General features: G+C 40.3%; 1 protein-coding gene and 1 long non-coding RNA gene across 7 annotated transcripts; both read left to right on the top strand.

The window, feature by feature from the left end:
- The first annotated feature begins 362 nt into the window (after positions 1–362).
- LOC128815958 (uncharacterized) lies at positions 363–8,670 on the top strand. The gene is made up of 6 exons (XR_008439754.1): positions 363–573; positions 1,480–1,545; positions 3,341–3,474; positions 3,557–3,694; positions 3,801–3,991; positions 5,630–8,670. It is a non-coding gene; the product is annotated as an uncharacterized LOC128815958 (long non-coding RNA).
- An 11-nt stretch (positions 8,671–8,681) lies between these two features.
- On the top strand, positions 8,682–22,029 carry CTCFL (CCCTC-binding factor like). Of its 6 annotated transcripts, none has more exons than XM_053993134.1 (10): positions 8,682–9,683; positions 10,670–10,922; positions 12,579–12,704; positions 13,367–13,500; positions 15,150–15,270; positions 16,633–16,782; positions 17,438–17,598; positions 18,371–18,491; positions 19,612–19,978; positions 20,525–22,029. In XM_053993134.1, exons 1-9 carry the CDS (start codon positions 9,666–9,668, stop codon positions 19,737–19,739), a joined length of 1,212 nt encoding a protein of 403 aa, XP_053849109.1. In that variant the 5' UTR covers positions 8,682–9,665; the 3' UTR covers positions 19,740–19,978; positions 20,525–22,029. The 6 variants fall into 6 exon arrangements, with proteins under 6 accessions (XP_053849109.1, XP_053849111.1, XP_053849112.1 ...); XM_053993136.1 differs by having other exon boundaries at positions 19,633–19,978; XM_053993137.1 differs by having other exon boundaries at positions 19,687–19,978.
- Positions 22,030–24,750: the final 2,721 nt, after the last annotated feature.

Genomic DNA, 24,750 nt, shown 5'->3' on the forward strand with positions numbered 1-24,750 from the left:
ACTCAGTGAGATCTGAAAGTTGTTAATGGCATATAATACTCAGAAATTCTACTTCCCTCCCATTGCTAATTCTCCTACGTATTGTCACCTCCAAGGAGTTTGTCACTTGGGTATTTTGCTATAAAATTGTAGGTTTTTTAAAGATTCTCTGAGCTGCTCTACTAACGGAAGAGCACTGCCTCTGGATTGCTATTTCCATGGTGTTTTGCTCAGCTGACACTGAGCACACTCTGACAGCTGCTGGACTGGATGCCACAGAGTCCAGACCCAAGGGCAGCCCTTGCAATCTGAGAGAGAGCAGGGCAGGGATCGTTCTCTCAATTTCCAAAAGAAAACGTGAACCGTGCAAATTGCCTGCAGTTGCAAAAGAGTCTGTGAGCGAGCCAAGTGCTTGTTCCAGACCCTGCGCAGCGCCGGGCGATATTTCCGCCTCACAGCCCCTCTCTTGCAGGCAGCTCTTCGGCACTGACCCATCTGCAGGAGGGCAGGGGGCCCTGCCACGTGTGCTGTGCACTCCCCTCCACGTGTGCTGCGTGAACCGTGAGACTGAGCCTCTGCCACCGGCCACAACAGGTAGCAGCAAACTGGGGACACAGTGCTTCACCTCCTGCTCACCTCCTTTCCAGCCCTAACCCATACAGGATTGGGCAGATTGTAAGATATGCTGTTTGTGGATCCCTACAAAAGGCAATGTAGGTTTTTTGGCCCGCGTTCAAAATGAAGTGGCTTGTTCCGATGGCAGAGGAGTGGAAAAAAATACCCAGATTTATCACGATTAGACTGTACTTCCATTAACCTGTCCAGCATTTTCAGCTTGACAACAGATATTTCTCAAAACAAATGGAAGCAAATTTCAGCAGCCAGGAAGATGCACTGGTGCTTGTTTAAAGTCTCTAAACAAAGTCACCAACCTTTGATGCTTCATTTAGTATCAGCTCAAGTGCTCAATCCTGAGCTATATTTTAGGGAAAGTCCTGGTTGTGCCACAGTACATGCCAAGGCTGACATTACACCATGGGCACACTGGTTTCTTGCTTGTTGTTCTGCTTTGATAGATGAAATAGTTATTATTGTTATTATTACTTTATTTTTTTAGCTCACTTTTACAGGCTCAGCTCTGGAGATGGGATTGAGACATGTAATTTTAACTTTGATAAGCAGTCACCCCTCTAGAGCCATTCCTTGAAGTGTGAATCTAACCTGGGGATTCTTCCTAAAGGAATATTATCATTTTTTAAAAAAAACGCTGTCAAGTTTCAGTGTGACTATGTGAGTAATGGGCTCTGTAGGCACTGGTACCTGACCAGTGGCCAGGTATGTGTAATTCTGTTACCTTAGGAGCTCTTCTCCTCTGCTGCAGAAGGTCTTAGTCATTTGGAGAGTTTAGGCCCACCAAGACTTTGACTGATTTTACCTTAGCCACAACAGAATTATGATTTTTGCATGGTTACTGTTGGTTTTTTTTTGCTGGAGGAACAGCAGAACCACAGCCAGGAGAGAAGGGGACAAACCATACTACCCAGAGTGAAAACCAGTCAGCAAAAGGTTAGTGCTTCCCTTTACCTTTCAGCATCTGCTCTGTTCAGTCCCACAAAGCTCAGATGGCTCCAAATCCAGTTTGCAAATAAAAATGGTTACCCTTGCTGGAGGGAAATCTCTTTACCACAGAGGTGTGTGTTTGCAGCTGTCAAGGACTTCCTGCTTCCTACTTGGGTAGGGAACAGACAAATCCTTGTACATGAGTTCAAGCACCTCTTGTTCAAGAGTTACTGTTTCCTGTGGATGACTGGTGTTCTGCTAACTGTGCCCTCTTACAGAGACTTCACCTCCTCAGGCCTAAAGCAATGACATGGAAGCACCTTTTTATATTCTAAATTTGTTTATTTTCTCTAGGATGGGACAACCCTGGCTCCTTCCTCTTGCATGCCATTCATTATTTCTCTGTGATGCTTTGTCTGCTAGCAGCACTGTGCTGGCAGTTGTCCTTTCAGGGTTACCCAGCTCTACCTGTGCAATGGGCTTTTTCTCTTTTCTTTAAATTCTCCCATGTACCTTTGTTCTCCCCTCAATGCTTCAGTCCTGTTTCACATGCAGTCTGACCCACTGGTCACAGTTCTGTACGTCCTTCTTGAGTCGACTCCTTTGAAGAAGGATGGCTTTAACCATTAAGAGTGAGGCAGATTTTGAAGGTTTAGGTTCTGTTTCTTCCTCTGCTATGGATTTCCCATTTGACTTTGGACATGTAACTACATCCCCGAGCCTTTATTATCTCCTAGGAAGGGGGTTGGGAGGTGACAATTCCAATTTCTCCCTGTTATGAAGTCTGCTAGTTTGGTTGATAGTTCCCAGCTAGAGAAGTTTAAAACCTAATTAAACATGATCATTATCTCTTCTCATTTTTGTCTGTGCACAGACAGTCCCTGCTGGGTTCTCTCTAGGTTACTGTAATGCAAATTGTAAGTTCTTACTTGAAACTAAAAGCATTTACTATAAACTGTTTTCTCCTTTATTAGCAACCCAAAAGCAGCAACTTGGGCTGAACTGTGTTTTCTGTTTCAAGTGAAATTTGTTCCATTCTTTTTCCCCAGGAAAACAGCTTTGATTAATATTTCAAGCATTTTATAACACTAAAAGCCAAACAACAGGATAGAAAAGCTGATTATGCAGAAATGAAAGCCAGACTACATCTAAAGGTCAGAAGGCAAATGTGCCTATGTCAAGCACTACATACCTTTTGGTTCTTGAACCTGGCAGCTGGAGGAAAATCAACATTGCACAAAAACCAATAATCCTTGTAACAAATCCTCTGTTTACTGGAAAATTCTTATGTAAGTGTTAACAGGTCAGGTGAAATCCTACATACTGTACACTTCTGCTTAGCACCATTCTAAGAAGCATAAGACAACATCAGTGGACAACAATGGGATTTTTTCAATGTAAAGGCACTTTTGTTTGGTCAGTGTAAATGGTTCCTACCAGACAAATGCCACAATTATGATTATTTCTACAAACAACACTCAGTTAAGAGACCAGGAGTTCAACGGGACCCTGGAAATCATGGGTTTTTTTCCTTATGCTTTTAGGAAGACAGAATTCTGACTGCTATACGTGCATCTTTGACTGACCATCTGTAACTGTCTCCAAATTTACTGATTCAGGATGATATATGTGCTGTTTCTGTAAAGAGAAGTTTCTTACGTGTGTGGTCAAACCACTATGTACAAATGGATGGCAATCAACTTGCATTCTACAAATAAAATTAAAAACCCCAGGCTAACTTGCTAACCTTGTAGAGTTCAGTTATTTGCTCTAAATAGCACTAAGTACCTTTTTATTTTAGGTGAAGCATAGATGTTCTCTGCCCAGAAAACCTTAAACAAGAGATGGATATGAATGACAGATCAAGAGAGTTTCAGTTTGCAGAGGCAGGTCTGAATGGAGTAATAACCGTGATTCACAAAACGTGTCACCCAGGTATTCTCATCTGCTTTCTAGACACTGCCTCATCTTGATGTTTAAGTTACAAGGACTATAAGATTGACTTTGTTTCTTACAGGAGCAGAAAAGATGTACAACTAAGCCTCCTATACCGTATTTCCATTACCAGTTCCTGATGGAGAGGCCTGGGGCTATCTGGTTGTGGACTTTAAGTGATGGTTCAACATTGTAGCAGTGCAGAAAACTAAGATTTAAGGTATTTCTGCCGATAAATATCACGGACTACACCACCTGCTGTTCAGTGAAGTGACACTAATAAGCAAGTTGTTAAATTCTCCCTTAAATTTTCTTGATTTCTTTAGATTTTTGAATTAAGAATTTGATTGGAGTCCTCAAGAAGTTTAATGCCCAAAAGGATTTGTTATCTGAGCTGGAAAAAAAGTGCACAGGAACCCACTGCTCTTCTGAACCCACCAACCGCCTCCTTACTGCTGATTTTGCAAGGTTTAATGTGTACTTGCTGCACGTGGAAGCAGAATTTGAACTCCTCTGGGTCTGTACATCTCACTCACAGATTTATTAGGACAATCATTTAATAGTCTCATTCTTCAGTGATCCTATTAACTTCCAAATTTTGGTGTCTGTTCAGCTGTGCACAAAGAGCTGTTCTCAGAACTGTTTTCCTGATTAAAGATTAACAGTGCGATAAAAGAAGGAAACATGGGCATCCTTGGAGTTTGTTTCTTACATCAGCTGGGTTAAACCTTTACTATCTTTTCTCACTGTGTATCTTCTATCTGTGTTTGGCAACCAAATTCTGCACAGCTCCAGCACGTTTCCCCCAGTTTAGTCAAAACAAGAGGAAAACTTTCTGCCTTTTAAACTTTTAACTCTTCCACCCTTGCACAAACAGCAACAGAAACCTGTAATAACTAACTAAGGCAAGTTGTATTAAAAACTTTCTTTGCTATCTGTTGGATTAAAGAGTATTCTGTAAAAACAGTAGAAACCACTGATGTGTAGTTAACTGTATAACCACACTAATGTCTTTTGAAATGGAATAAGTGACATGCTTCCCAATAAACATCTTTCTTCCAAACAGATCCAGGCACACAGCTCTGCTGTTTGCCACAAGGAGCAAATTGTGTATTAGTGGATGGCAGGATTGTTTCTAAATATATCATAATGTTAGATGAAACAGTTAATAGACAAATTGGAATTATGGTTAATAATTTTTAGACCACTTCCCTGACTTGTGTCTAAGCAATCAATCATCCCTGGTACTTTCAGGTCCAATAAGCTTATGTTAAATACTTCCCCTTTTATATATCCCACATTTGTACTCTATTAGGTCTTGGTTTTTTGTCATGCTATATAATTATAATAATTTACAGTATGGAGCAGGATTTTAAAAGCATAGACAATACTTAAAAGCATTAAGTCTTTTAACTTAATAGGAGTTGCTTTTGTTCTGCTGCAAGAATCACTCATATTTACAGAAATGATTTGTCTCCTGCAAGTCAAGATGAGCATTGGAGAGAGAGCAAAGCCTGGCTTTCCCCACGCCTTAGGCACAACCCGAATTTAGCTGATCCTGCATGAACAGCACAGTCCAAGCACTGTGCCCAGAGACAGCTCTGCAGCTCTGCTCACCCTCATCTTTGCATGAGAAGTGGTAATTTATAGCCTGCCTAGACACTAGTCAATCAATACCCTCCAGCATGATTTCCATCTGGCTTTGCTTTGCTGTGCTCCCATCTTCTCTCTGTTTCAGGGATTCAGCAAGGAAACAAGTAGGACTGTATGTTCTGATGTTCCTGGGTATGAGGTCTGACTAGTTTTTTATAAGAATGTAGCAATAGGGAGGGGAGAATTGTGTTCTTTGGGGCAGGCAAGAAATCCAAGTCAGATCTAAATCCTAAGTGAGGTCTGCTAAAATAAACTGTAGCTTCCATCTCCAAACCAGAGGTCTGGGGGGGGGGGAAATAAAAAATCAGTAATATTCTTCTTTCCAAGTGATGAAACTGTATATTTTCTCCTGAGAATATTCAAGGCCAGTACTGAAGCACTGTCTTAATTCTGAATCTGCAAGATTCAGCTGCTTAGAACATCATCAAAAAGAACATAACTTTTTATCTCACTCATTAGCTGATGTGCTTTCTTTTTTTTTTTTTTTTTTTTTTTAATTAAGGTTTTTGGTGGTCTCTGAAGAAATGCTTCCTATTTATGAAAGTGGGACACCAAAGGAACAAGGAGCACCAGAAAATACAGCAAAAAGACTTCAACCATTTAGTGACAGCTTCAAGACCTGAGCAACATTTAAAGAAGCCAGATGAATTAGAAGATTGTAAAAGTATCTCCGCTCTCTCTGAAGCAGGTGATGGTGTGAAGGAGGTTATCTGGTGCTGTCATTATTAAGAGGGGCAATATCTCACTGCAAAAGAGGTGCTGAAGGTAGTGATTGTCCCTGGGGCAGGAGGAAAGGAAAGGCGTGCGTGTTTACAGCTCCCTGCTAAGGCACACACACCGCTGACAGGTGCGGCGTGAACGCGACACTTACTTGGAAACAAAAGTGAGACATTGGTGGAAAGTGAAAATGGAAAACATTCCAGATGCCAGGTGGAAAATGATATTAAAGCTGTCAAAATAAATCACAACAAATACTGGGTTTTCTTCTAGACTAACAGGAGTCATGTTCTGGAGAAGAATGGAGGTTTCAACTACAAGGTGGAGTGTCATAAATGAAACAATTATGAGCATTGGAGGTTAAATTTGAACCTATTTGTTTTGGGGTTTTATCTTTAGTCTCTTTATTTTTCCTTTTTCTCTTTCAAGTGCACTGCAGCATTCCTGATTTACTCTACAGTTTGTGGACAGGTCAAAAATGTGTAAATAAATCCTACTGTCACTGCTTCACATAGTTATCTATTCTGGGCCTAATTCCAAGCCCTGTTAAATTGATGGCAATCCTTCCATTGGCATCAGAGGACTGCAGTTTAGAACCTGTGATGGAGGTGCAAAGCATCACTAGAGAGGATGGATAAACAGCCTCTGCAGTAATCCAAAGTGAGTTTCTGAAACACAGTAAGGGAAGCAAACCTTGAATGACATTCAAGGTCAAATATGCTTTATGTATATGGTAATAGAACTTTTAAAAAAGACAGCTCCACCTAGCATGCATTAAACATCTTAAATATTATAAAAGACATTATTCAGATTTAAGACTGACAATCTGAACAGATAACCCAGTATTTTACTTTAAAAAATCAGCTGCACTGTTTATACTTGGGTGGAAAACCGCAGATCAGAACAAAGTTTGCTGTATTTCCTTAGTGCAGCCAAGGAAATTTATTCTGCTGATTGAGGATTTTACTTGTCCATGTATTCACTTTCATGCACTGGTAGATTCTTATCAGCAATTTATCTGCAATTTTGTGGCTGAATTTTGCTTCTTTATGCAATGTTACTTAAGCACAAGAAAATGTGCCTACATTAAATTCCTTATGCTCCTGATGAAATACTCCTAACAAACAATAATTCATTCTGAACGTTTACCCCCCAAAGTATAATTATTACTTAAAATATAAAATACATCTCTATTCTTTCGTGATGGACTTTTCATGCGGGCTGTTGATGTGTTAGAAAGAACCAGACTCCCAGAGGAATGGGTAGAAGCTTGATTGCAGCTAGAGATAGACAATGCAGCAGCAGCAGTAACTGGAGACTGTTCACACAACACACCATAATGGCCATTATGGAGCTGTTAACCTCTAGTGTGTCAAAACCTACTCAGAAACTGGTTGAATTCGTAGACTGCTGATCCAAGTGGTTCCTTTAAATTCAGCAAAAAATGAACTGAAGGGCTATTCTGCATTTGAGCTATAAATCCTTGGAAATATCCGTTAATAATGGAAATAATGACAGACCTTTACTGTAGCTGCATGGATGGTGCTGGTATTAATAATGCAGAAGTGCAAGGCAGGACAGCTCTTAGAAGTTGATGGCTGCTGAAGTGCAGAAAACCTCATTAAAACAACCTAAAGGATGGTGTATTATTATAACAACTTTTTTTCTACAGTGCCCTTCAACTATCATAATTGCACAGTATATGGAGCAACTTGAAAAGATTTAGAAATGTGTAAGAAGGAAAATCTCTGGCCACAGTTACTGGCAGCCTAATTATGTGAATATATTGTGTACTCTGCATCCTGATCTTTAGTTTTGAGAGCCCGTGGATTTGTGGATGATGAATAATGTGGTGTCTAACCAAAATATCAGCACTAAATTGCTGGAATAGATATTCAGCCTTAAATAATTGCTTTGGATTTTTTGTTGATTTCAAGCAGTAGAATAGTTATGACTAAACTTGCAGTTGCTAAATGTAAACATGTTGTATTATTTTTGCATTTAAGATTTTATAGAACTGTGGATAGGAGTGGTTGTTGTCAAGGGTGTTTATGGGATTTTCAGTTGATGTCTCTGAGGATGAGGTCTAATAACACCACCTCATCTGAGGGTACTGCTCAAAGGCCAGTGGAGTGGGCTGCTGTTTGTGCTACAGATATTTCATAAATGCCAGTTGTACTGTGGTTACTTCCACAGACAAGGAAAGCCACCACTTGGTTTGGGGCTTTGATTAGTGTTTGATAATTCAGTTTAACAGGATCCAGACCACACTGGGCTGCAGTCCCTGTGCAACGTGCTGTACCCTGCAATGCACCGAGCTAATATTTAGAGGTAAAGATCCAAATCTAACGTCTGCACTGGCATATAATAGAGTATTCAAAGTAAGTGGGTTTTATAAAATGTTTGATGGCTGGAAATTACTAGTCTAGAAGGGTACGCGCGATTAAATGTTAAGTCACTCAAAAAGTGCAAGTTTACCTCAAAGACATTTCCACAATGCCTTTGGAGAAAGAAGTATTTCAACTCGTTCTCACTGAATAACCAATCCTGGCCTAAGGTACAGTGTAGTGATGCTTATACATCGCTCCACTGCCTCTGCAAAGCCACTTGAGCCAATTTTGTACAACACTTCTGTGGCGGCAGCATCAGGCGGCCCTTCAGCGGCACTCCAGCACGGGGCTCCCGGCTGGAGGCTTTCTGTCGCAGACACACAGCAAGTGCTTCAGATATTTCCCAAGTGGAGAAACCAATTGAGCTCAGCCAAGTGGGAGCAGAAGGTTAAGAGCGTACAGTTAAGGCCGAGAGATCTTCGTCTTCGCTCAGAGGGTGAGAAAAGGGCAGCTGCTCTGACAGGACTTGCCGTGCGTGGGGACCGAGGAGCACCGGGCACCTGGTGCATTGGGAGGGAAACCTGCGCAGGTTCGGGGCTTTGTGTTTTGTAAGGAATTAACAGGTGAGAAGCAGCTGTTCCCCAAAAGCTGCTACCCACGAGTGGGCTCCCGCACCAGCCGCTGCTGAGGGAGCGGCACAGGGGGGCAGAGGGCGGCCATGCCGAGGTGCACGGCAGGCGCTGAGCCCCTTCCCTGCCGCCTCCCCTCGAGGGGCAGCCCGGGGGGACGCAGCTCTCCGCGGGGGAACCGCCCGCAGCGGCCGAGAGGGGCCTTGGGCCGGGGGAGCCCCGGGCGAGGAGCAGGGCTGGGGCTGCTCCTGAACGCCCGTGGCGTGCCCTCGTGTTTAACCTCGAACAGCATCGCTCCGCAGCGTGCGGGGCCGTAGGGCTGCAGGAGAACCGAGGCCCGAAAGGGTGGCGAGGCCAGGCTGACCCCAGCGGAGGCGAGGAGCGGGGCCGGGAGCGCACTGCGGACGGGACACGCGTCCGCCGGGCCTGTGTCCCGAGGAGGCGAAGAACGCCGAGCCCACAGCCGGTGTGTGTGTGCGGGGAGCCCACAGGGGCTGATCCGTGTCCCGAGGAGGCGAAGAACGCCGAGCCCACAGCCGGTGTGTGTGTGCGGGGAGCCCACAGGGGCTGATCCGTGTCCCGAGGAGGCGAAGAACGCCGAGCCCACAGCCGGTGTGTGTGTGCGGGGAGCCCACAGGGGCTGATCCGTGTCCCGAGGAGGCGAAGAACGCCGAGCCCACCGCCGGTGTGTGTGTGCGGGGAGCCCGCAGGGCCCTGCCCGGGCTGAGCCCGGTGCCCCCCATGGGCCTGGCCCTGCGTGTTCCATGACTGGGAGCTGGCGCAGATCCGTGTATTGCACAAAGAAGGGCAAGAAAAGAGTGCAGGAAGCAAGGCGGCAGGGAAACCACCAGACACGCTCCTGATGGAGGTACAAGTTCTGGTAAGGTGGAATTAGAGATATGTTGTTCCCTGTTAGCTTCTGCTATCACACCAGTTTGGTTCTGACTTAAGCATTATTTCTTGGGCTTAAGTATCCAGTCCCCTGTACATATTTTTATAAGTTTGTCTCATTTTTAAAAGGACAAACTAGAAGTTTAGACTTTCTAGATTCAGAGAATATTCTGAGTTAGAAGACCCAGATTATCAAGAAGATACCGAGATGATATTTAACTGTTGAAATTCAGACAAGTTTTTAATTTAGTTCATAAGTTTGGTAATATTTGTTTGACAGCCTCCATCTCTTAAGTGGCATTACAGAATTTCCCTTTTTCTCCTTAATTCAGTTAGTTCAATCCTTCAGTCATTGTTAAAGCTGGTTATGTAATACAGTCCCATTTGAAATGAATTTATTAAAAAGGACATGCAACACTACTGTTTTGTTCTGTGCTAGTTATCATAGTGGTTTTACAATTAAATACTACATTTTTTTCTTATAAAATTCATGCATCACTAGATAATTTCTGAGGTAGGTCATATTGCCATATTTGAGTCTAGCTAATGCAAGAAGTATCACAACCTGGTTAATTTGTATGACAAAGAAGGCATTACAATTAGCCTGCAGAAGTCCTAAATTTGTTAAAAACTGGGGTATACTTCTTATTTCCTTTTAAAAGTACTGAAATGAAGTTTTAAATCTTCTCTTTAAAGATACGTGTTCCTGTGTTCTCAATGCTGCAATCTTAAAATGATGCTCTGAAATTTTATATAAAATTTGAAGAGGGAGAGCATAATTTTAGTAATTATTCTTACTTAAGTGTAACTTGCCAGTTAGGCTGCTGTATGCTAAATGCAAATTTTGTCCATCACATGTAAGACTGAAAATCAGAACGAATTGGTGGCTTGCATTTTGTTGACTGCTCAGTTGATTTGCCACTAGCAATTGCCTTTAATTGAGAAAGTTGTAAAACATATTCCTTTTTAAAATAGATTGACAGAGATAATGATGCCATTGCATTTGAAAATAACATCCAGCAACTGAGCCCATGTGAAGAGGAGGAAGGAAAGGAAGTTTTTTCCACTGTTGAGGAAACAGAGAGTCAGAGCTGCAAAGGGGGTGATGATTTGTCAGACTTACTCAATAAAAGTAAAGAGCAGGAATATCCAACTGGATCAGAACAAACAGTTGTAAGAAATCTCAAGAATCTAAAATTTGAGGCTTGTGCTCCACATCAGGAAAAAGGTAAAAAGTTAATAATCTTTGTAGTTAATTTTTAGATAAGCCATGTTAAGTAAGATTTTGAGCTGAGGTTGAAGTTTTGCATTAAATACTCACAGTGGTAATTGTTTAGATTAGGTTAAGTCTTAACATTCTGTGGAAATTTGGAAGAAGAAATAATACCTTCATCCCTAATGCTCGAAGATCTTGTTCAGGCTGATGTCATCTGCTTTGTGTTCAGGAGAGACATTTTGGATGGCATTTAGAAATAAATGGTCTTTTGAACAGTGTGTGGTATTTGAAACCTCCAGGGAGATTTCAAAGTTAATGTTGTATAAGTGCCTTTGAATAAACCTAGTAATTTATTTAGTGTCTTGATCCACTCATTCAGCTTCAAAATGTGCTTGTTTGAGGGTTTATGGTTCAGCTTAGAGTGATTCCACATTGCTAGCAGAGGGTGGTGGGCACTTACCAATCAATCAATACCTGTCAGCAAAGCCTTTCCCAGAACCTAAATAAGAGTAACAGAAAATGGCTGATTTAAGATGTTAGAAATCTGAAAGTATGTTACAGAAGTTAAGGACTGATTCAGAAGAGAACAGATGAGCATCTGTTTCCCTAGAAACTGTGTGTGTACTGTAAAAATTGGATGACATCAATGATGTTGAGTCTGTAAATGTGTGTGTTGTATCTGGAAGTTAAGGTATCTTGGCTGGGGTTCTCTATGGATACTGTACAAATTGCTAATGTCCCCTGTTTCAGTTACAGCCTTTATAGGAAGCACATTTGAGCAGTTTTAACAAAGCTAACAATGTTCCTTTGTGTGGGCATGAATCCATAATGAATAAATGACAATAAAGTGGTTTTGTTTGCTTTTACTGAAATGAAGTGTTATCTGCACATCTCTGTGTGGTATAAAGCATTGTATAAAATGGATTTTGGTCTCAGCATGAAAATCATTACAGAGAGCACACTTGGGAGCTGAGACAACTGTTCTGGAAAGACTCATCAAATATGACGTATTTGCCATTTCACAGTTTCAAATCTTCTTCATAACTGGAAGTGTTGCACATTTAATCTTAACTTGGTAGTCTCAAAAGAAGTTCATTACTCTTGTGCCCCAAACTTTATTCTATGACTTCACCAAAGAACTGATTTTTTTCCCCTCAAATTCAACCAGTAATTTTAAAGAGGCTTTCACATCATTATTTTTTTACATGCACTATATAGATCCAGGAGCACCAGAAAGCTGGGAATAGCTTAACCTGCCATTTCCAAATCTTTGCATAAACTTACTTAGTGCTAATTACACAGTTGTTATCAAGAAATTTGTTGCACGGGTTGTAAGTCTTACAGATGGTACTGAGAGAGGAAATCTCATTCCTGTCTTGGTAGTGAGGGCAAGGGTAGGAGTTAGTTTTCCTGGGATTAGATTCTAAACTGTATCACTAACAATTAACACAATTTTGGGGGCAAATCACTTAAGTCTTAATGAATCCTTTGATGTAGAATTTCGAAGTAGTTTTACCCAGACTAAAGGGACTCTTTAGAAATCGGTACCATTTTTTGAAAAAGTAAAGTCATTATTTTGTGACATGTACAGTGTAAATGTGTCTTTGTGAAAGATTTACCCTGGAGAAAAAGAATGTTTCAACTGTTTTTTCTGCACATTCACCTCAGCCAAGTTATCAAGTCTTAGGTGTCATTTGAAAACCCATTCGGATGAGAAACGTCACGTGTGTCACCTCTGCCCGAAGGCCTTCCGTACAGCAGCTCTGCTGCATAACCATGTGAACACACATACAGGTACCTAAGGCTTGAAAATCCTTTGTGTTACAATCTGTCTTCAAAACTGAATTAGCAGGCAAGTGGCTTTGCCTTAGAGCTGTGTTCTGTGATCATGTTATGCTCAGAAATTCCTCTGATTTTCTGTGGCGTTCCGCACTGAAAAGACATGGTCTGTAGTTAGGAACTCTGTGTGTGTGTTTGTTTATTTTGTTAAGTACCATTCTTACAATTCTTGTCAGCTTCATTCCTGCATGCAGAATAGAATTTTCTGTGATGTTTTCATTTTGCTATATAAACATATGAAGCAAAGTGATAAATTGTGTTTATAATAAACTTACTGTGTACATATATATGGAAGAAATTCTTTACGGGGAGGGTGGTGAGGCACTGGCACGAGTTGCCCAGAGAATCTGTGGTTGCCCCATCCCTGGAAGTGTCCAGGGCCAGGTTGACCTGGGCTTGGAGCAGCCTGGCATAGTGGAAGGTGTCCCTGCCCATGGCAGGGAGTGGAACAAAATGAGCTTTAAGGTCCCTTCCAACCCAAATCATTCTATGATTTATTGTATGTAAAAAATCAGAATATCAGAAAAGGTTCTATTAAAAAATTCAGCATGTTGATGTAAGGCAGACAAATCACATTGCTGTGGTGTTGAATAAAAGTCTCATGTGTATTGTTGCAGGGAACAAGCCCCATAAATGCAGTGAGTGTGACACAGCCTTTGTGACCCGAGGGGAGCTTTCAAGACACAGGAGGTACAAACACACTTTGGAGAGGCCTTTCAAGTGCACAATATGTGAATACTCTAGTGTAGAAGTAAGTACAGCCTTACTGAAACTTTTGGGAGGGTGTGAAGGTTTTCATGTGCCAAGATTTTGATGTACATACAATTTTTGCCCAGATTTTTAACCATGAGAAGTCCAGGCTCTGCTGATGGCCTTGGACACACTGATGGATTGTGTTTATCTGTTATGGTGCTGCAGTGTTACTGCAAGGTGGCTGATGGCTACAACTTTGTGGTGCCATGCATTTATTTAATTTCATTACGTTACATTTCATTTAATTTCATTACATTACATTACATTGCATTACATTTCATTTGTGTGCACTTCATTTTGTGTGCATTTCATCCCCATAATCCTGCAAAAAAGGAACAAGCAACCTGAATTCCTGGAACCCTTACTTTGTCCATGTACTATTTGCAAATGTGTTGCTCCAAATTAATATTCATACAATTATTTAGGGCTTTTTTAACTAGTTGCATTATAAGAGGTTTTTCTCTTTTGTTGTTCTAAAATTGCTGCTAGACAATGTGTTTGTGTGATTTTGGTCCTACAAAAGCATTTTTGGTCCTCGTTTACACTGAGTTCCATGTACTGTAGGACAATACTAGCTAATGTTTAAAAAGAAGTTCATGTATTGTTGATGTTGTATGGGTTTTTTCCAGGACTAGAATTTTCTTCATCAAGAATAAAATACCTTAGAGCCTGCTTAAGGGTGCACTTGGAAATTGCAATTGAATTGGGTGCACAGGCTTTCAGAAATGCACCTGAGATTGAATCACTGTCACAGTGTAGTGGGTGTTCAGTATCTGAATTTGTGCTGTGTCCAGATCTAAAGCTGTAAGCAATCCTGAACTTTATTCCATGCACCTTATCTTAATAATTAGATTTTTGATAGCTTGCATCTTTAAAAAGCCTGACAGCTGATACTAAATCACCCTGTTGTTTCCCTTGTTTCAGTAAGGAGTTATTCAGCATTCACTGCTCTTACAGAACTCACATTCCTGTAAGCTTTACCTGAATGAAGACAGCTGAAAGAGCTCTCCAGTGCTGCCATGCAAATTACTTGACTTTTGTGTATCAAAGTTTGGCAGTCATGTTTAATTTTATTTAAGTGAATAGTAGTGTAGATTTAAAGGAATCTAGCAGTGAATTCATTAATTGTGTTCATAAATTGAGGAACTGAACATTTGAGAACTCCTAATCACATACCTACAATATTTATGTAGAGTGTATCAGAAAAACAGCATTAAAAAAGTAGAATTGAATTAAACTTTGTAACTAAGGTGACTCATTGGTACTTGAAGGTGAATAGACTCTGGATAATGAGTTTGGTCTTCCATTTATTTTCCTGAGTATTTTCAAATAATTTTATGTTTGGTATATCCAAGTAGCCTGACAGTACTAGGTATCCTCCTTTTTAAATTATATCTTTTTAGTTTTTATTATAAAATTTCCCATTTTGCTGATGTGGACCCTAAATATGAAAGTAAGTTAATATGGGGAAAGGGTGCAGAAGTGTCCTAAAACCACAACAGGCTGCACGGATGTGAGAGTGCTAATTCTGGGATTAATGCAATGTTTTTAATTGCAGTAGGTACAGTATGTAAAGTTGCTTGCATTTTAATTAAATATATCTCTAATGTAGATGTTACTTTAGAAAATCTCTCTTTTTTGTCTGAGGCCAGCAAGATGAGGCGCCACGTTCGCTCGCACACGGGAGAGCGGCCCTACCCCTGTCACCTGTGCAGCTATGCCAGCAAAGATGCCTACAAACTGAAAAGGCACATGGTAACTCACACAGGTGGGATTCTGGGCTAATGATCAGGTCCAGGGCCTCAGCTCCTTAATATTCATAGGGTTAGACCAATCTCATTTCAGCCTCAAAACAAGCCCTTTTTAAATTTGTGATGTGGAGTAAAAACATGTTCTCTTTCAGTGTTCTGGATTTGGCAGTTGGAATCACAGTAGTTAGTCTTGCTGTTCCTCCTAAACTTCTTTTATGTTAGAAAAAGATTTCATTTTCTGAAAATGAAATTGTGATTTGGAGTAAAAACATGTTCTCTTTCGGTGTTCTGGATTTGGCAGTTGGAATCACAGTAGTTAGTCTTGCTGTTCCTTCTAACCTTCTTTTACGTTAGAAAAAAATTTCATTTTCTGTGGGTCAAGTTGTCACTTCTATTTCTCAATTAGTTGATTTTACATGGAGAGTTATCTATGAGAGATTTTTAAATATTTGTTCAGAACATGGATATTATTGTGACCCCAGATTGCCAGCAACTAATTTGGTCAACAAAGAATTAAATTGCTTTAATATTGAAAGCAGTGTGTTCTTGTCATAACTCCGTAACGAGCAAGTCATCTCAGGGGCAGTGGGTTCCAATCCTATATTTCAGGGTTTAACTTGGCTCAATTATGATATGTAATTTGTGCTCTGATTAATGCTTTGGGTTGAATCAGAGTGTGACAGCGTGGTTTGAATCAAATTTTCCAAATATCCCCACTTGTCATGCATTGGTTCATATCTTGAGACAGTTTGGTGCAATTAAACTGAATTATTTTTTATGAGAGTCAACCACAAGAGTCCAACCACAAGAGTTCAACTCCTGGCAAGGACTTCTTCCACAGAACCAGTCTGGAGTTGGTTCAAAGCTGTGCCAGTTGCCAGTGTTGATGTAATTTTCAATGATAGTCACACCTGATATGGCTTTTTTGGGGAAAAAAGGCAAGAAAATAACTTCCTAATTTCCATTCCCACCATTATCAATGGCTGATGGTGTGTCACTCTTATCATGATGTTTTACTGCGTTGACTTTCTCTCCTTGTATATTTGAAGATAATTCTGCATTTTTGTACATGAAGTATTCAAGGAAGAATAGATGATAATTTAAAATAATCCCTGATTCCTAGTTTAGAATTATAAATGGCTTTATGCTTCAGCAGTTTGACTTGTGGAGTAAGAAATCCAAGATTTTGTGTTGCAATCAGTTATGTAAAACTTCTGGAGTCTTGTTTGGCCTTCTGTGCACCGTCAGCTAATATTAACTTTTGGTTGACCTAGAGACTGTTGCTGTTAGAACATGGATGATGAATTTAGTGGGAATTTGAATTTATATCAAATAAGTAGAGTTTCTAACCATATGTTGTTTTAATTTCTTTTCAATAGGTGAAAAACGCTATGAATGTTACGTTTGCCAAGCCAGATTCACTCAAAGTGGTACCATGAAAATCCATGTGTCACAGAAGCATGGAGAAAATGTGCCAAAACACCAATGTCCACATTGTAGTACTTTCCTTTCCCGAAAAAGTGATTTGGGTGAGTTTAAAGGAAAACACTGAAAACAAAATGTAGAGATAAGTAGAGGTGACATCTCTAATTTTCAGAAAATTTCACCAAATATGTTATAGCTGACTTCATATTATCACAGAATATTTTAAGTAAAATGTATTTGTAGTTTTACAGGTAAATTCCTCCTGCAAGGAGATGTGGTGACATCTTGTGGTTGATGTTTTAATTTGTTTAAAATGCAAAGTAGCAAATATTTAGCTTTTTCTTTTTTGTTACTTGCTTGATACCTGTGGCACTGTGACCTGTTTTTTCAGAAGTGTTGGTGGCAATAGAGCTGATCAGTAACAAAAAAACCTACATGGAATTTTAAGTTTCCAGAAATACATGGAAATACTGTGTTAAAACTGGATTTTTTTTTAAAGTATTTGATTTGTTAAACGCTTTCCACTGAAACCAGTAAGATTCAGGCTTATAACTGCTTGATTTCTTTGGGAAGTTACAACATCTTGCTGCAGCTTTTGTTTAATCTTAAACTGATTTGTCTATTTCACCCCACTACGGAGGGCATGGAGAGCTCTTTTTTGCTTTCCTCTACAAGATTTGCATTACTCAGGGCTATTGTTCAAAACTCTGAAAATAAAACCCTTGCCATTGAAATGAGTTGTTTTGAATACCTGTCCAGGTGTGCACCTGAGGAATCTGCATTCCTACATGGAAGAGGCAGTGAAGTGCAGGGACTGCGAGGCAGCTTTCCACGAGCGCTACGCTTTCCTTCAGCACAGGAAGACTCACAGGAGGGAGAGGAGCTTCAGGTGTGCTCAGTGCAGCTGCACGTGTAACCAGGTATTTCAGTTCCTGGGAAAATGCTGCTCGCTCTGGTAGGGGTGTTGTGAGACAGAGTTGGGGGTTATATTTACATTAAGAAAATAAAAACTTTTGTGACTGCAGTCCAACTAAAATAGCGTAGTGGTGCTTATTTCCAGGGTAAATCTTTCACAAATTGAAATGGATGCGCTGGAAGGATGAGTCTATCTTCTTGATAAATCTTTTCTACGTGGACTGCTTAGAAGTGTGAAGTAAGAGCAGTCACTTTCAGGGATGTTGTGATAAAGAACAAAATGTAGCATTTGAGCCTGAAATGTGATTTTCAGTGGTGATGCAGAATAAATTCAGTCTGAAGTGAAAAATTTATTTTAAAGAGTACTTTTAGGACAGATAGGACCTGTTCAGCAAGGAAAGTAAGAAATTATTACTCACTTCAAAACCATATGCAATGAGAAAATATTCTCTTTTTGGGTTAACTGTGCACACTTTAAAGTAAATGTGACCCTTTTTCCACATAGAGATTTTATATGTGAAACTTTATTGCTTATCCAGGAACCAGAAGATGATAAAGTTTATTTTATACTCACCAAATGGCAATGTTCTTTTAAAGCAGAATTTTAATATATATTCTGGAAAATCTTCAGGAGTTTTATGGAAGTTGTTAACTAAGTCAGTCTTCCACTAAGTGTTCCAGAATTTGTCTGTCAGAGCCATATTTGCTTTGTGTCTGTTAAATTGCTTACACAGATTAATATTTGATTGATATATTTGTTCTTCATTATGCTAACAGAGTAATATGTGTAAGCGTGCTGAAAATTGTGGATTGGTGAGGGCAAAAACTGCTACACCCAGAAAAGGAAGCAAAGGCAAAAATAAAATCCATGAGAACCCGAAGTGTGCTAAGCCAGAAGGTAATCAGTGACTAAGTTAGAATTTAATCATGTAAATTAGAATCAAGACTAAAAGGCTAAGGCATTGAGTCTTCCCTGCTGCTTCATTGCTGTTTCACAGTGAAGCTAATAATGGAAGAATACTTGAGAATAGGCTTTAATGTGTGTCAGAAATTCTTGTCATGTGAGTTGGGTCTCTGCACAGGTACCATCCTGGGCTGTTCCCTGCTCGAGTTCCTAAACCCCCTTTTTAGCAATGCTTTGGGATGATTTTTGTGCAGTAAGAGACAAGAATGGAGACACACTTAGGCCTAGGTGTCCCTAAACCTCAGCCTTTGTATTAGATTGTATCTGCACTGAGAAAATTTGACGTGGTGAGAGGAAGAAATGTTGGAGCTTTTCTGAATCTAATGAATATATATCAGCAGCTGAGTTTACATTAGCATTGACACTTCTGTTTTCACTGGTGAGGCTGTAATGGTATGGTTAGAGAGAAGTGTCACAGCTGCAGTGTTTATGTTCTTGCAGTAATTAGATTTTGCTGCTTATTAATGTTTTCCTACATGCAAACAATTTCTTTTTGGTATCTTGTAAATACCTTCATCTGAAAGCTTGATTTTCTAGAGCTGTGATAATGTATCTTCAGATGTTGTTCATGCAAATATTCAGTGCATTAATTGACTCAGACAAAACCTAAAAGTTTCTGTGTTGTTCCAAAACTTTTTCCCCAAAACTTGCAAGTATTAATATATCACTGTGCACTTGTTGCACAACTTGAAGAGGCCTGTGGGATCCTCAGTGTGGCTTTGCAGATGATGACTTGTGAGACTGGGGCTGTCAGTGATTTGCTGTTGCTAATAATTAAAAAATAAAAAGTATGCATATGATAATTAAATTTCCAGTTAAAAAATGCTTCGTTTTCCACTGATGAGGATACCAAACTCAGTAACATGGCTTGTAATGTAATATTGAACAGAAGATACATTCATTCCCCAAGTAAAGTTCAAGATAAAAGATGTGCTGTAGTTACATATTGGCGGCATTTTCTCCACTAATTTAAATTGCATACTTGTTAAATTTATTGAAATATTTACTTGTCTTTCTGGTTAATCATCCCAATATTTAATTTTTTTTTTCAAAGTTGCCCTGAAATTATTCCCAGGTGACTCTACTGTGAAAAATGAACATTGTGCCAGTGAGATTGTTCCAGTTTTAGATGGGACAGAAACAGCAACGCCGAGAGAACACAGAACAGAAGCAACTCATTAAATGGATCCTCAACATGATGGACAAAAATGCACAAACAGACTGGTCTTCCTTGTAATTGGGCAGTTCAAAGTGTGGAACTTTGAACCTCCAATTAGAAAGGTGGAAAAGCTGCTGGTTGGAAGCTGTTGGAGCCCTTCTGTGCTCATGTTTCTTCTTGCTGCAGTTTCTACTGTGTAACCTAAATACCATTGCAAAGGGTGAAAGTTAGAGGCAACTTCCACCTGGTTTATTACATGCAGGTAATAACAGTGGCAAAAATCAGCTAATTTCAGAGTTATTTATTAAAGAATGGATGTGTTGTCTCCCCTTGCATTTGTTTTTTCCAGCTTTACTCATAGAATTGCAGATTGATCTGAGGCAAGTTTATCCCTCAGTATCACTGAGAGCTGCCTGAATTTCAGTGTTTATCATTTGCTGAGGTGAGTAGATGAAAGGCAATGATTTTTTAGTACAAGGTACATTGACTAAATCTCCTTTCTGCAAACACTTTCGTTTCTAATCCAATTCATGATGCAATAGAATGCATGACACAATTTTGTGGAAAAGCACACATTTCTAATTACTACTGGTAATCAGAAGCTTATCTTTTGTCTGAGTTTTTCTCAGCTCAGTTAGCTGGGCAGAGAGAACTGCATGACAAAAATGAAGGAGGACCTGGGTGGCAGAGAAGTGTAGAGGACCCCACATTCTGGCAGTGTAAAACCTTCTGTGACCTTAAACTGATTCTTTTTTGAATGCAGGTGGGATCTGTTTTCTTTTAACAGGTTCTGTTCTCTTTCTTGCAGGTGTTCCCGTGGAAGTTTGTGATCCTCCATTTAGCACCAGATCCAAGCCACACCCACGACTTTGATTTTAATTAAATCTTCAATAAAACACAACTGTGTTACTTAGGAAAGTTCATGTTCATAGAACACTTAAAAATCAGAAAAAAATTTAACTGTCAAATACAATTCTCTTAACTTTCCTTAGGTTATAAGAACTATTGGGTTTAACTCTTAATAATTACTAGAGTCATTACAGTAAGTACTATTAATTTTTATGATTCATTACAATGATCACAATTGCCATTTATGCACTGTTCACACTTTTTTTTTTGTCATTTATAATTAATACTTGGAAGCCTCATAAAATCTTAAATACTTTTTAAATATTCATCTTTAATGCTGCTATTCTTTTGTTACATTTCATTATAAATAAGTACCAGGCTTAACTAACAAATATTAAATTCAGTTGTTACATGACCTAATATTATTATTTGAAATGCCAAACCCTCATCCCAATTTCAAGATTAACATCTGTGTTTATCTTCATTATGGTGTGGGATTTGACCAGTATTAAATGGTTTGGGTTTGTAGGTTGGGCAGGCTGTGGTTGCAGGTTCTGCTGATGTGGTCAGGGACAGAAAATTCCTGTGCTGTGCACCCCAGGTGAGCTGCAGGCTCACAGCAACTGCAACTTTTAACTCTTTTTACTTTGAAAAATGAAAAAAATGAAACTTTTAAGGTTTTGCCAGTTAGTTTATTAACATAGCATCTTTATCCTGTACTTGGTAACGTGTCTACATGCCTGTTCTAGGGTAACTCCTTTAATTCAGCAGCTGTTCTGTGACCCAAAGCAGTGCCAGGAGCTTTGTGCCACGCAGTGTCCCCAGTATCTCCCTGCTCACGGTGAGCAGATAAGGGAGGATGTTGAGATTAGCAGGAGATAATTGCAGTTTTACAGTAAATAATCCCATTTATAGAGACCACAGCAAAGGCCTCACCAAGCCCTTCATCAATCATCTCATGAAACACATGAACAGGAATTACCACTTGGGTAACAGAAACCTCCTTCAGTTCTGTAGCAAACCCTGAAAAGTCAGAGGGCTTGAATTCATTTAAATTCATTATTGATTTTGTCCCTCCATTACAGATCTGTTACTTCAGTGGTTATAAAGTTTCATATTGATTGCTCTGTGTCTGTTTTCATGCTGGTAAAATTTTAGGAAGTTCATTTGTTCTTACAAGTGACAGGACTTAGGAATATTTTTGTTCATTATAATTGCTTAAATAATATTGTTAACTTTGTTCTTGTTGAGCTGTTTCCATTTGTGTTACAAATTCTAAGCAGCAGATTGCTTGGTTAAAATTAATTTTAGAAGTTGTTTACATTCCTTGATCAATTTGCTGAATATATATTGTGCATTTGAATTGTTAATAACAAAGCTGACTCATTCTGTGCTGACATCTAAAAATCAGACTACATAGAGTGGAATATGAATGTAGTAATAAAAGATATTTTTATCTCTGAACTTTCAAATTATTATTTCAGTAGTTAGAAGCTATAAATGTGTCATTTTGGAAATCAAGAAAGAATGATTTGACCTCCTCAGAAGCCATTCCTAGTGGCTTTATGCTTTTTAACAGCAGTGATTTTTCTTCATGATTAAGAGTTTGCGTAACTATGCAAATGCAAATATTTGCATCACTATTCTGATTTATATTTTACAAAGATAATTTAATTTCATTATATCTCTCACATATTTTAGACCAGTAGATATGTATTAATATCTTTTAGAGCAATACATATTCTGAACAGATGCCAAATTTAAAATATATTAATTTACTAATTGTGGAGGAGTTGTTAAATGCACAGGAATTATTCATGTCTGAAACAGATAATACTGGAGTGTTCTGTAGCATTATGTAACAATGTTCTGAGATAATTCAGTTATTTGGGAAAGAAGAGGAAACTTGCATTCCGAGCTTCCTCTGCAGGCTGAACTTGTCTATGCTTTAAATTAATGTGTGAGGAAATACAGTCTTGCACAGACCCAGCTGATGAAATGCAGAGAAAGAATAAAACCAGGCCTTTGGATGCATTTTTTTTTTTTACTATTTAGGCTCTGTAATAAAACATACTTGACACAGGAGTAGCTTCAATGATGCTAAAATGTGATGTGACCTTGTGGAAGTGATGGGTCAGTTAGAATTAATTGCATGCTGAAATTAGGAAGAATTGACCTCAAAAGAATCCTGGACTCTGCCAAGGGCATGAGAAGAAGGAGCCGAGACTGGAAATTGGCTCTGGTGTTCCTGCAGGAGCTCCTGCAGGAGTTCAGGGGCAGAGCTGGTCCTGGATTGGTCATTCCTGGCCGTGGTCATTCCCGGTGTTGGATCCTGGATTGGTCATTCCTGGCCGTGGTCATTCCCGGTGTTGGATCCTGGATTGGTCATTCCTGGCCGTGGTCATTCCCGGTGTTGGATCTGGGATTGGTCATTCCTGGCTGTGGTCATTCCTGGCCGTGGTCATTCCCGGTGTTGGATCTGGGATTGGTCATTCCTGGCCGTGGTCATTCCCGGTGTTGGATCTGGGATTGGTCATTCCTGGCCGTGGTCATTCCCGGTGTTGGATCCAGGATCGGTCATTCCTGGCCGTGGTCATTCCCAGTGTTGGATCTGGGATTGGTCATTCCTGGCCGTGGTCATTCCCGGTGTTGGATCCGGGATCGGTCATTCCCGGTGTTGGATCCGGGATCGGTCATTCCTGGCCGTGGTCATTCCCGGCGCTGCCCGCAGGTGGCAGCACGGGGCCGCCGCCGTGGGAGCTCCAGGGAAGCCGCTGCGAGGTGCTGGAATTGCTGCCTCAGTTTCCCTCGGCCCGTCCCTCCCTCGCTTTGGCCATGTCCAGGCGATACAAAAAGAGCTCTTTCTTTCCCTTAGCAGGTTCCTGAGTCCTAATATCGCTACAAAGTGTTGTCACCCCAGCCAGGAGAGAGGATGGGGAGTGCGCTGCTGCCTTGTCTTCAGCTGAAGCCCAGCTGGGATGGGATGGGATGGGATGGGATGGGATGGGATGGGATGGGATGGGATGGGATGGGATGGGATGGGATGGGATGGGGCTGCCTTGTCATGCCTGGAATGGGAATTTTCTCCCGGTGGGACTGACAGAGGCTCAGCTGGTCCCTGCACGTTCATGGACTGTGACAGCTCTTCACCCATGCTCGTGCCTTCGCTGAGTTTGTGTTTCCCTTTGGCTGAGTTGGCTCCATGGGAGCTCAGGTCAGTGGTGCCAGTGCAAGGCAGGTGCAGGGAGCCTGCACTAGGGCATGTTAATATGTTTTCTGTTGCTGATAAATCTTTTTAACATACCAAGAAAGTTACTGTTTGTTGATAATTTAAGCAGCTTATCTAAGAAATCTTTACTTAAAGAGATGTTAGGGCTTTTAACAAGCAGCACATTTGTCAGGTGAATTTTAAAAAGTCCTTTAAGGTGAGGGGAAGTGGGCACAGGCCATGAGGAGTGACCTGGCTCTTTGATAAGGAACGAGCTTGTCAAGTCCAGTAGATTTCTTTTATACCTTCTCCAAGGTAAGTGTTGACACAACAATGTGGAAATGGTGCAGTCAGCATCACCACCAGGACTGGGACTTCTCATGCTGTGATGTAACATTTTACCATGAGATGGTCTTTACTCACTGTCTAAGCATTACTCTTGTACAGTATACAAGGAAATTATGGATTTCCAGCTGATTTTCATTTTTGTGACTGTTCCAATAAATTTTCTTGAATTGTCATCTTAACGTTCCTGCCATCCTCCATCCTCTTTCCTGTCTTTCAAATCTTTTTGCTGACTGCCGAGTCTAGATCAGGGAAACATGTCTGCTGTCTGCTGGCACGTTCCTGGAGATCTTTGCCGTGATTACTTTTTTTGTTAGTTACACGAATTTGGTTATTTAATACAACTATACTGCAAAGATAACTGACAAAAAAATTAGCAGATGGGAGTGTGATCGTTGTTGTGAGGAATCCTGTCTCTCAGCCGTAGCTGTTGTCTCCATTGTACAGGTGAGAAAGATGACACACAGAACAAAATGAATCTCTGATTTAATCCTCTTGCTTTCAGGAGCAATGAAACCCACAGTGTGCTCTGCTTATTACTCCTTCAGTCTCACTGAACCAGAAATAGAAACCTGGGGTGCTGCAGCATGTGCTGATTAAGTTACATTAGCAGAAGGTGGTGAGCAAATAGG

This window comes from Vidua macroura, chromosome 17 (genome assembly GCF_024509145.1).
Source record: "Vidua macroura isolate BioBank_ID:100142 chromosome 17, ASM2450914v1, whole genome shotgun sequence".
In the NCBI taxonomy this organism is placed as follows: Eukaryota; Metazoa; Chordata; class Aves; order Passeriformes; family Viduidae; genus Vidua; species Vidua macroura.

What these genes read in the sequence shown, in the direction of transcription:
- CTCFL (XM_053993134.1), top strand. An exon ending in CCATGTGAACACACATACAG is followed by an intron (nt 12,705 to 13,366) that starts GTACCTAAGGCT and finishes GTATTGTTGCAG; the next exon opens with GGAACAAGCCCCATAAATGC. An exon ending in TTCCCGAAAAAGTGATTTGG is followed by an intron (nt 16,783 to 17,437) that starts GTGAGTTTAAAG and finishes ATACCTGTCCAG; the next exon opens with GTGTGCACCTGAGGAATCTG.